This window comes from Miniopterus natalensis, chromosome X (genome assembly GCF_054644295.1).
Source record: "Miniopterus natalensis isolate mMinNat1 chromosome X, mMinNat1.hap1, whole genome shotgun sequence".
NCBI lineage: Eukaryota > Metazoa > Chordata > Mammalia > Chiroptera > Miniopteridae > Miniopterus > Miniopterus natalensis.
The window spans coordinates 68,153,503-68,165,893 of NC_142103.1; the positions used below are offsets into that span (position 1 = coordinate 68,153,503).

The window sequence follows — 12,391 nt, forward strand, 5'->3', positions numbered from 1 at the left end:
CAGGAAAAGGGTCCTTGGGAGCTCCTGCAGCCACCTCAGAAAGCCAGGGGCTCTGAGTTTGGTTCCAAGCAAATCCTTCTGAGCTGCCCTCATGGGCTCACCTAAGGAGCCTGGAAGCAAGGGGCCGGGAGGATGAGGTCTAAGTCCAGGGCCCAATTAAGAGATCAGACTGTGAAGGGTTTGGGAGCTTTTAAGGTGAGGAGGCCCAGGCTGATCCTGCAGGCTTGTATAAAGCACTGTAAACCCCCTGGCGGGCACCAGAGACTGGGCTTTCTGGAACCATGGCCCAGCGATGGGGCCCCCAAAGGCTAGCAGGCAGGCAGCTGCAGGCCGGATTTGAGGACAGCACCCAGGCGAGCATCTTCACCTACACCAACAGCAACGCCACCAGAGGTGAGAGGACAGGTACCATGGAGGCTGGGTTACGATGGCTGAAGCAGCCGCTCTGGGACACCAGGCCCAAGTGGCGACACGGGGGGCCGTCTGCCACCCACCCCACCCAAAAGGCTCTTCTGCACATAGTCACCAGCCAAAAGGATCTTCTCCCTTTGCTTTTATGATGACATGAATGGGAGGTTCCTTTCAGAATAGAAAAGGACATCAGAATATCAAATATGCATTTTCAACCCTCGTAGGCTTCCCAGACCCTTTGAGAATCCATGTCCCATGACAGTTCATTACTCTTTCCTTGTGGCCCCATACTGCTAGTGATCAGTCATTACATTCAAGTCTGGGGAAGGACCCGGGTCTGACTCATCTTTACTTGTTCTGAAGCCAAAAGGAAACAAACTCCAGGAACAAGAGACCTGGGGGAGGGGATGAGTGACTCCTAGAACCTTAGGGGCATAGGAGACTGTATTGGTCATCTTGTCCAACTCTGTCCTGGGGCCCGCAGCCTCACTTGGCACATTCTGGGGGAAGGAGCTTGCTCCACTCCCAGGGCTGCCCTTCCTCTTAGAGCTGGCCCAAGGCAAGAGAGGGCTTAAGCCCCAAAGAAACTGAAAACTCTGTTGAGGCAGCTGAGTTCTGCCCTGAGAGTGGCCTCATCAAAAAGCTTTGCATGTAAGCCCTTCAAAGAGCTGAGGACACTAGTGATCCCCAGCCCTGGACCCTTCCCAAGTCCCTCCTCTAAACCAAAGACCATTGGTTCCTTCAAGAATGTCTCACATGCCTTGGTTTCTTCATGGTCAGGGCAGTGATCAGCAACAGGATTCCCGGGCCAAACTGGTTGAGACCTTGAAGTTTGCGTTGGCCTGATTGATTGAGCCCCAGAATAGCCTTGATGAGATGGAGCAGCGCTCTCCGTGGGGGCTCCCTAGGGCTTCAACAATGCCCAAGATTCCTTTCTATAATTTCCCCCCCACAAAAATTCAAGTATCTGCCAAAGTAGAGAGAAAAGTATAGTGAACCCCTGGATAGCGATCATTTGTCTTATTTCATCTGTAACCCTCTCTACTAACTCCTCCTTCTGCTTTCTGGAAGCAGATCCAAGACATCACACCATTTCCTCTATAAATCTTCAGTATGCACCTCTAAGAGGAAAGGACTCTAGAAAACATAACCACCAAAAAAAAAAAAAAAAAAAAGGAAAGAAAGAAAAGAAAACATAACTACAATGCCATTATCACGCCTGAAAGGTAACACTGCCTTGATATCATCAAATCCCAGTCAACTTTAAACATTTTTTCCGTTTGCTTGAACCAGGGTTCAAATAAGGCCCACATGTTCCTATTGATCAATGTCTTTTCATCCTTTTCGAATTTAGAAGTTCCCCCTTGACCTCTTTGCAATTTATTTGTCAAAGAAAACGAGTCCTGGACTCACCCACTTCAGACTTTGCTGATGGCTTCCCATGTGTGGCTTCCCATGCCCCTCCCACCTCCTCCTTCATCAAGATGTTTCTGTAAACTGGCAGTTGATCTGAAGGTCTGCTGAGAGGCCAGCTGGATTTGTCAGGTGTTTTGGCAAGACCACTCCATTAGGAGGGTGTCCTGTTTTCCAGGGTGTTGGTAGCTGCTGAAGCCCAATGCCCAGACCCATTAAACCACTGGGGATTGCAAAAATTGCATTCTGACTGTCTTCATCTGTTAACTGGACTACTTCGATAAAGAGAAATATGCCCTCATCGACTGTTGTGTTTCCCCCGGGGAGAAAGGCAGGCAAAATGCTTGATTCTTCCCGTTTACCTCTCCCATTTGAAAATAACAACTTGGTTCCCCAGTCGAGCCAATTGAGTTTGACCTCTTTGTTTCCTTTCTCTCCCACCAAAAATCATGTTCTCAAGGGCTTTGGGTAGAATCAGAATTAGAATATCATTTAATCACTTGCTTTAGCCCACACACAGTCACAATGCTCTCAGAATATGACGTCAACACAACTGCCAACAGCATGATTACCAAAAACGTAACATTTGGACAGGTCTTTTCATCTTTAGGGTGTATGTCCCTAGGTTCACGTAGTCAAACTAGTATCTTTTCAAGTCCCTTAGAATAGTCCCTCTCTATTTGATTATACCACTGAGTGGCTAAACATTTAGGTCCATTTGTTTCACTTCTTATTTTCAGGGATTGTTTAAAATTTAATGTTGTTTTATAATTATGTAATAAAATATTTATAAGGTTCCAAATTAAAATCTAGAAAACAAGGTATATTTGAAGACATCTTGCTTCTCTGCCTGCCCCCACACCTGATTCTTTCCCTTCTTGTATTTTTTTTAGAATACTTTCTCATGTTCATTTCTTATGAAATGAGTCCCAGAGCTTTCAGGAGGGAGGAGCAGGCAGGAGCACCTGCACAGTTTGCACTGCTAGAGGCTGCTCCTCTCTGGTCTCCCACATTCAGAGTGCCCCTGTCCCCACCCCCACCACTCACTGTCCTTGTTCCTGTCCTGTCCCTCTTGCCCCTGCCATGCCCAATCTGGACTCCATGGGTTGTTTGGAAGGACACTCAGGCTGCCTCATTTTGAAACTATTCCAGCCCCTTGCATTTGCCTGCAAGCTGGAGTGTTCCAAACACTTCACAGTTCCAGTTGCTATGATCACACTCAACCTCTGTACTTTCTGGGTAACTCTAATACATACTAGAGCATCATAGTGTTGTATCATGGTAGTCCCAAGGGACTGAGTTGATTCTGAGCTGGGGAACCTGGAAAGGCTCCCGGAAGCCAAGGGCATCTGAACTGGGCTCTATGGTATGGAAGGGAAGCAGACCCAGGTGCAGGGAGAGTGTGAGTGAAGAGCCAACAACAGAAAGACATGAAGTGCCCAAGGAAACAGTGCATGGGGTGCAGGGGGTTCAGGGGAGCAGAAGCCTGCTAATGGCATTACAGGGGGTTGGCCTAGCATACTGGGGCAGAGGAGGGAGAGATACCCAGCAGAGATGATGAGTTCTGCTTTCTTCAGTTCAAAGATGCCCATGTAGCTGTCCAGAAAGCCATGTCCTCTGGTCTGAGAGACAGAATGGAAGGCAGGTTGTTTGTGGATGGACAAAACTAGAGAGAAAGAGCCAGTTGCAAAGGTGGCGGGCAGGAGAGTGGGAGGGTTGAGGGAAGCCTCCAGCAGGGTGGGTAGGGGAGGGATCAGTGTAACTCTGCATGGGGTTGACACTGCTACCTACTCTGTACCTCCTGCCTCCAGGCCCCTTTGAAGGCCCCAATTACCACATTGCTCCCAGATGGGTGTATCACCTCACCAGTGCCTGGATGGTCTTCGTGGTCATTGCATCTGTCTTCACTAATGGGCTCGTGCTGGTGGCCACCCTAAGGTTCAAGAAGCTGCGCCACCCTCTGAACTGGATCCTGGTGAACTTGGCAGTCGCTGACCTGGCAGAGACCGTCATCGCCAGCACCATCAGCATTGTGAACCAGATCTATGGCTACTTTGTGTTGGGCCACCCTCTGTGCATTGTGGAGGGCTACACTGTCTCCCTGTGTGGTAAGCCAGCTGAAGGCCCAGGCTCAGGAAAGACCCAGCTTGCTGTGTGTAAAAAAAACCCACTCACATGGCAAACCCCCAGGTGTGCCTGCAATGCACATGTTTGAAGGGAGACAGACCTGCAGGGGAAATTGCTCCGGGGTCATCATTTAGGTGGAGGGGCTTGTGCAGTCCAGCACACCCTGAGTGCCTACTCTGAGATAAGTTATGCCTTTGGACAGCCAATTTGGGGCTATGCAGCTGGCATGTGAGGAGACAGATAGAGCCAGATGACCCCAGAACAATGTGGGAGGGGAGGGCTCTAGACCCCTAACAGAACTCGCACCCAAATCAGGGACGTGTTCCCTTTCAGCTCACCTGTGTTGGTTTTTTTCCAGGGAAAGAAACAATTCCCAGATCTCTTTCCCCATTCCCATCACTAATATCTCTGTGGGCCGTGGCTCCGTTCAGGTCAACATTGGCTGAGAAGTACCCATGTGCTGGGCATTGTGCTGGGCACCGGGCATATAGGATGCTGCACACAGGATCTCAGCCCCGAGATGTTCCCAAGTCCTGAGAAGAGAGGGCCCTATCTTAGATAGTGACCACACAGTGCCATCAATTCTCTCAGAGGACCATGTGCTGGAGGAGCTGAATCTTAAGTCAGCAGAAGGAGAAGGGGGCTGGGGCGAGGTGGCAGAGGAAAAAGCCAGGCTCGGTCAGTAGTCAGGAGGGCAGACAACTGATAAGCAATTGCTGAGCAGACAACAGAGGCAGGCAAGCCTGGGACTACACACAGAGGAGTGGGGGCTTTATTTTGGGAGGAGGGAAATGGAGGGGGAGACCCTGGAAGAGGCTAGAAGGAGGAAGAGAGTCTGAGAGAGGGGGCCAAAGCCACATCAACAGGAGTGTTGAGGCTAGAGAAGAAGTTGGGGACCTGGTGAAGTGAGGTGGTTGCTGCGAGGCCAGGTTTCTTTCTCAGAGGCCCTCGAGGGAGAGAATAGGCAGGCTTGATGAGGCCAAGGTCCCCTTCAGCAGCCTGTGTGCCATGCCTTCAAGAGAGAACAGAGGGCTGCAGGTTTATAGTCTTGGTGTCCACTCAAGATGACAGGAGCCCAAAGGCCAGAGCACTCAGCACATGCAGCTTGTCTCCAGGCCCCTCAATGTCAAACCAGCTGAAGCTTGCAGATGCTGTCCCATTTTAAAACTTTTCCAGGGCCACCTGGCCACCAGGCCTAGATCTTTAATTCCCACATCTAACTTGTGTTTATCTCATTGCTGCCTAAACTGATCTCCAACTCAGATTCTGAGGAAGTGAACAACAGCAAGAGAAAGAGACACTAAGATAGGAGGGGCCTGAGGAGGGGGGAGTCTGGCCCCAGATTTGAATTACTAGTGGTGTGAACTTCACTAAATTACTTTACTGCTCTGCTCTTCCTCCATTTTTCCATCTATAAAATGGAGGCAGAACTTGGGGGAAGATTTAAACGAACACGTTGAACCCTCCTACAACCCTATGAGGTAAGTGCTAACATGATACCAGCATCTAGAAACCAGTTTTGGTGTCACGGACGTCCCCTGGCCCTCAGGGAAAACATATGGGCCCCTTCTCAGAAGAATGTTTGCAAACGCACACAAGATCCATAGGATTACAAAGGATTACAATGATATTGAAATACAGTTATCAAAGTATTAAACAGTAATTAGCAACATAGTTTTTCATTTAAAGTACTAGTATTAAAATTATACTAAATTTAATTACATTTTAATGAAATAAATAGTATTAGAAGTATTACTATTTTTTAGAAGTATTAGTGACACTATTCTTTATTAAAGTATCAAATAACTGGATCTGTCCTGACAGCCATTGAAATTTCAACTTGGTAATGAACATAATGATATTGGGAAATGTCTGCCACCTCTGTAAAGTGACCAGGTCACTGGCACTGCTAATGCTGCCACACTTTTATATATATATATAAAAGACATATATATATATATATATATGTCTTTATTGATTTCAGAAAGAGGAAGGGAGACGAAGAGAGAGAAACATCAATGATGAGAGTCATTGATTGGCTGCCTCGAGAGAGAGAAACATCAATGATGAGAGTCATTGATCAGCTGCCTCCTGCACAGCCCCGACTGGGGACCGAGCCTGCAACCCGGGCACGTGCCCTGACTGGGAATCAAACTGCGATCTCCTGGATCATAGGTCGATGCTCAACCCCTGAGCCATGGCGGCCGGGCATTGCTGCCACACTCTTAATGGAAGGAAATGCCAGTGTCCATTAGAGGTTGGTGGAAACAAAAATGTCAGTTTTCCCAACCCAGTTCACAGGTCTAAGCAGGACAGAAGACATTGTCTCCACCTGCCAAATGGAGGAAGGTGGTGGGATATTGGAGAGAGGGTTCCAAGCACCTAAAGGAACAAGTGCATACTGGCAGAAGGGGCACAGCTCTTGGCTGTGATCATAGCACATCAGTGTGTCATGCTAGTGTGTACATGGCCATCAGGGTTTACCTCAGTGGCATCAGAGGAAAGGCTGGTGGCCAAGTAAAAGAAAGTGGGGAGGGAAGCAAGGTGGATCAAGAGGCTGAATCAGAGGAGACAATGAAAGGCCCAATGGGAAAAAATGGGAAAACAGGTGTTAGAAAAAGAAATTGACCAAGAGATCCAGTGCTGCCTGGACCTGAAAACATTCTTTAGAGAATGAGGTTTTGCAGGTAGCTGAGGAGTGTCTCTTCAACTGGAAAACTGTCGGCTGGTCTGGATGGAAGAAGTGATGTAGGAGGCTCAAAGCTGTCATCTGTCTGTCCTCTCCTGCAGGGATCACGGGTCTCTGGTCCCTGGCCATCATTTCCTGGGAGAGGTGGATGGTGGTCTGCAAGCCTTTTGGCAACGTGAGATTTGATGCCAAGCTGGCCATCGCAGGCATCACCTTCTCCTGGGTCTGGGCAGCTGTATGGACGGCCCCGCCCATCTTCGGTTGGAGCAGGTAAGGATGCCACGGTGCTTGGAAGGTGGCTTGTTAGGACAGAGAGGAGGTCAGACTCGTGATTCCCTTTGTGACCTTGGGACAAATAGCTTTCTGTCTCTGGGCCTCCATGACCCCACGAATAAAGTGAGGATGGGCCGGATTCTCCCTGAGGAGCCTTCGAGTGTGCAGTGTCTATGAATGTATAAATCTGGCTGGCTGCAACATGGAAATGGGCCCTGTGGTCTTCAAGCCTCTGGGAAGGTCTGTTTCTCCCATACATGAGCTGCTCACAGTAACACATGGAGAAATGCCTACAACTTCAGGCCATGGGCTAATCTAGTTGAACCCAGAAAAATGATTCGGGTATTTACAGGTTCTTAGAAAGCAAGAGGGTGTTTCACCCTTCTTTTGTAAAAAGGGGATGTGATCAAGGTGATGAAAATGTTCTAAAACTGATAGTGGCAATGGATGTGCTAAACGCCACTGAACTGTTCACTTCAAAAACCGTCTATTCATGCAATGTGAATTTCACCTCAATAAAAAACAAAATAATCAACAACCCTACCCAAGTGGCATGCCTGGGCTGGGGGGTCCAAGGTTGTTTTGCTTGCATCAGGACAGGCTATTGGCCCTTCTATCCAGGTACTGGCCCCATGGCCTGAAGACTTCATGCGGCCCGGACGTGTTCAGCGGTAGCTCGTATCCTGGGGTACAGTCATACATGATTGTCCTCATGACCACATGCTGCATCATCCCGCTCAGCATCATCATGCTCTGCTACCTCCAAGTGTGGATGGCCATCCGAGCTGTAAGCCCCCGTGCCCTCCTAGCTTCATCCCTGGCTAGTAGGACCATGAAGGCCAGGGATGTCTGGGCAGGGACAGAGGGTCACTCAGTCTGCTCTCCTGCCCCCAAACCAGACATGAATCTGGCAATTTCTTTGGGACTGTGGTTACAGCCTTGCCCTTGTCCTTGTCCTTATAGAATGGGAAGGGATTACCCCAGTAATGGAGCAGAGCTGCATTCCTCCTGGTCCAGGACAGTTCCAGGGACAGCCAGATCTGCAAGTGAAACTTGCAAATCAAGGGGTGTTTTTATTTGTCTGTTTGTTTGTTTGTTGTTTGTTTTAGTCTTCACTGAGGATATTTTTTCCATTGCTTTTCACAAAGAGAGAAGCGGGTGGGGGGGTGGGGGGGGGAGATATCAGTTGGTTGCCTCCTACACGTGCCCTGACCTGGGAGGGAGATCAAGCCTGCAACCAAGGTACGTGTCCTTGGCTGACGCTCTAACCACTGAGCAAACTGGCTAAGGCTCAAGGAGTGTTTTCAAAAGGCTGCCACTGGAGGGCCCTTTTCCCTTTCACTGGCCTGTTGGAGCAGGCTAAAGAGTGAATTCACATGTGCCATGTGCCCCCCAGGCCCCTCTCCACCACCCTCCTCCCTGGGAAGCTGATCCTGTCCACAGTCACGTCTCTCCTTCCCTGTACAAGGTTGGCTACCGTTGGGGAGCCTTGCAGAAAATCAGAGCAAGACAGGAGAGTGAGATTGGGTCCTGGGGTGCTAAGAGCTCTGTGCTCCCTTTGTGGTGTCCTAAACACCATAAGTTGTTCTTTTATCAATTAGCTAAGCTACAATTAGCTTGATCTGGATATGCCATCTGTTCCTGTTGTAATTCTGCTTGGCACAGGCTGTAGAAGGCCCTTTGTGGTGGTGCCTTTCCCTATGAAGCTGCTTGTGCCCACAATCTGATCAGCATGTGCTTATAAGCTCTCTCTAGAGTGGAGGCCATGGGTTTGAGATAAGCTCCCCTCATCTCACTACCTTTTGCCAGTGATATCCCCCCTCCTCCTTCCCCCATCCTGTTGGTGGGCAGGGATCAGAACCAACTTAACTGACTCCCACAGGTATCCAACTATGTCTTGGGCCATGTTAGGTCTGAGTTGTGGAGCCCAGGCTCCAGAATGAGTTGCCTACCCTCACAGTTTCCCCTCATGCCTACTCAGCTGTCTTCCATCTGTCCATGCCCATAGCAGGCAGTGACCAGCCCCTGTGTCTTCTCCTGCCCAACCCCTCAGACCTAAGCACAGGAGGAGTCATGCTATTAAGGGACCAGGTGACGCTAAGAACAGCCTCCTTAGTTCCTGCTCAAACTCCTAACAGGAGCCAAGCTAAGCCAAGAGCTTGGAAGGCCCCAGCTCAGAGCCATTTCAGCCAGGTTCACCTGCGTGCTACCTCAAAGCCTGCACAGCTCTGGCAAGGCCACCCTGGGCCAGGCGTGCACTCACTCAGATGGGAGCTGACTGCTGGCTGGCCAGGGTGCTATAGTGGGTGGGCCCATCTCCTTCTCCTCACAACTCCCCATCTCTGGGCCGCCCATCACTCACAGCTTCCCCAACTTGCTGCCCAAGCAATAGGAACACGGAGTCCCTTCAGATTCAGAGCCTTGAGGGACTCTCCCACTCACTGTCCCTTGGCACTACCCTCTGTCTCCTCCAGGTGGCAAAACAGCAGAAAGAATCCGAGTCCACCCAGAAGGCAGAGAAGGAGGTGACACGCATGGTGGTGGTGATGATCCTGGCATATTGCCTCTGTTGGGGGCCCTACACTTTCTTTGCATGCTTTGCTGCTGCCCACCCTGGCTATGCCTTCCACCCCCTGGTGGCCGCCCTGCCAGCCTACTTTGCCAAAAGCGCCACTATCTACAACCCCATTATCTATGTCTTTATGAACCGGCAGGTAAGTCACACCATCCGCAGAGCAAACTAGAAATAGGCCCTGGAAGAACTCCATGATCGCTCCCACTAGTAATCGTGTCTGGCCTCCAGGACAATGACTTCAGAAGGCTCATCATGTGACCCAATCCTAGGCAGCTCTCCTTCTGGATCTTTTTATGGTCTCTGCCTGAGAGTGGGTATTTCCTGCAGTGCCTGTGTACTGCATGCTCTTCCCATCTGTTGGCCTCAGGGCTAGTCTAGAGCTTGAATACCAGAGGACTGCCTGAACATGGCCAAATTACCCTAGGTATGCACTTCTTGCCGTTATTGGCACAACTTTTCTCTCAACCTTCATCTTTCCCTCTTCAAACCCTAACTCTGACCAAGACATAAAAGAGGCCCTTCTTGGCTGCACTGACCTGTGCCTTTCATGGTTTTATAGGCTGTGGCCCTGCCCAAAGTCTTGCCAGATGGCAGCCAGCATGGGCTGGCATATTGGGCCCCCACAGCAAACTACCCATAACCCCCAGACTTGTTGGTAGATTACAGGTGACCATTGAGGCTCATCATCTTCCAAGAGCAATTTTCATTATTCTTCCTTGAATCCATCATGTCTACTTCATTAAAGTGCATCTGTGATGTGACTTGGTGACCAGAAAGGTCTGTGGGTCAGAAATACTGCCCCCTCAGGGACCTCCTATTTTACCAGATCCAGCCTACTCCAACTGGCTCTTCTCTGTTCCTCCACTTTACGGTTGTTCCATGGCTCCGCCCCCTCCAACCGGGCCCTGACTCTTGGTTGAGTTCCTTAAGCATGCATTCTTTTGATAATGTTTAAATATTCAGTAGGACCAGTAACAACAATTGACTCTCCAGGGTTCCATTCCTGGCACTTCTATACCCAGAGTATAGTTCTATCCCTGATCCCTGTTTCCTGTTTTTCACAAGGGTCTCTTTTTAGGTGTGGCTTTTGTTTGTGGAATCCTTGGCTAGCTTGCCAAGTACTGTCTTTGCTTGAGTATTTCCATTCTCCCCCTCCTAGACAGGTATCTGCACTTCTTAACCTCTCCAGGCTTTCCAACTTTTCTTTCACCCTTTTCACATTGTTACTCCTTCCTATTGCATTCTGAGAGAACTTTCTAGAATGGAACTCCATGAGGACATCCCTGTTGATGCCCTTAGGACACAGTCTGGCACACAATGGGTGCTCAGTAAGTAGACATTAAGTAAATGTGTCGAATGAATTCTTCACCCTCATCTGCCAGCTCTTCAGCTGAGTTGATTCTGTTGTTCAGCTCATTTCTTATGTTATCAATTTCAACAATTATGTTTTTTATTTTGGGGACTTTTTATGTTGGAGGGAGCTGGATGTTGTCAAGAATAGGCTTGGAATATATAGGAAACGCATCTGGTCTGTGTTCTCGAAGCATTTTGGTTAGCTCAGTGATGATCCGAGATATAATCTCAGAAACGAATATGGCCCAGATGTCTTTAGGGGTCAATCAGCAAAGAGCAGAGCCCTCCTGGTACCAGAAGACTCTCTTGGCTAGAGAGATAAGGTGGTGGCTAGATAAGGTGTTGTCTACCTAGTCTTCAGCTGGCCTGAAAATTGATGGAATAGAAACAAGATGACAATCATGTTCCCTTTTACTAAAATGCCCCTTACCAAACATTCTAGAGACAGGTCAGCATGAGCCCCTTAGCTGGCATCATCTTTGGTCACTGTATGAGTTCCCTGGAGTGCTATAACAAACAACTACAAACTGGGTAGCTTTAAGCAACAAAAATACATTGTCTCCCAGTTCTGGAGGCCAGAAGTTTGAGATCAAGGTGTGAGCAACATTAGCTTCTTCTAAAGGCTCTGGAGGAGAATCAGTTCCATATCCCTCTCCTAGCCTCTGGTAGGTACTTGCTGTTCCTTGGTTTGCAGATGAGTCACCCTGATCCCTGCCTTCACCTTCATATGGCCTTCTCTCTGTGCCTGTGTGCTGTGTCCAAATTCCCTTCCACTTACAAGGACACCAGTCATTGGATTAGGGCCCACCCTACTCCAGCATGACCTCATGGTAATGTACATCTTAATCACATCTTCAAAGACTATCTCCAAATAAGGTCACATCACAGAGCTTTTTGGGGAGACACGATGTGACCCACAATTGTCACCATCAGCTGCTAAATTAGATGACTTAGATGACTGGATAGTTAGGAATAGACCGTTTCCATGTGCAAGGGACAACCTGAGTCTGCCTCCATTCACTTTGTAGGATTCTGAATTGTAGGAGAGAAGGTGTTAAGTCATCCAGGTGACAATGAATACCTTCCTCCATGCCATAAGTATTCCCTTTAGCATAGCACACTGACCCTTTCTGCTCTGCTGAATAACACTTTCTGTCCTGCCAGTTTCGAAACTGCATCTTGCAGCTTTTGGGGAAGAAAGTGGATGATAGCTCTGAACACTCCAGCACGTCCAAAACAGAGGCCTCATCTGTCTCTTCGGTGTCACCTGCATGAGTCTCTCCCAGCCCCAACAATGAAAAGATCTGCCTCCTACCAGAAAACGTAACCCCTGTCCCACTCACCGGGGCTTTGGTCACCATCCCTTCTTTTCCATCCCTGTGAAGTAAATGTAGTTTCTCTTTGTCAAAAACAACAAAGTCACAGAGGGGGGCACCTGAGCCTCTGAGTGTTCAGTCACTAGGTTGAGAGAGGGTGTGAGGGGTTTACAGAGGAGCACAACGCTGTACTTCAGAGATTTTAATCTTTTCCAAACCTCACGTCTGCAGATG

At 48.9% G+C, this 12,391-nt stretch overlaps 1 protein-coding gene across 1 annotated transcript; it reads left to right on the forward strand.

Annotated features, from left to right (window-relative positions):
- Positions 1-281: 281 nt before the first annotated feature.
- On the forward strand, positions 282-12,116 carry LOC107538803 (long-wave-sensitive opsin 1). The gene is made up of 6 exons (XM_016215131.2): positions 282-393; positions 3,636-3,932; positions 6,742-6,910; positions 7,535-7,700; positions 9,388-9,627; positions 12,006-12,116. Exons 1-6 carry the CDS (start codon positions 282-284, stop codon positions 12,114-12,116), a joined length of 1,095 nt encoding a protein of 364 aa, XP_016070617.1.
- Positions 12,117-12,391: the final 275 nt, after the last annotated feature.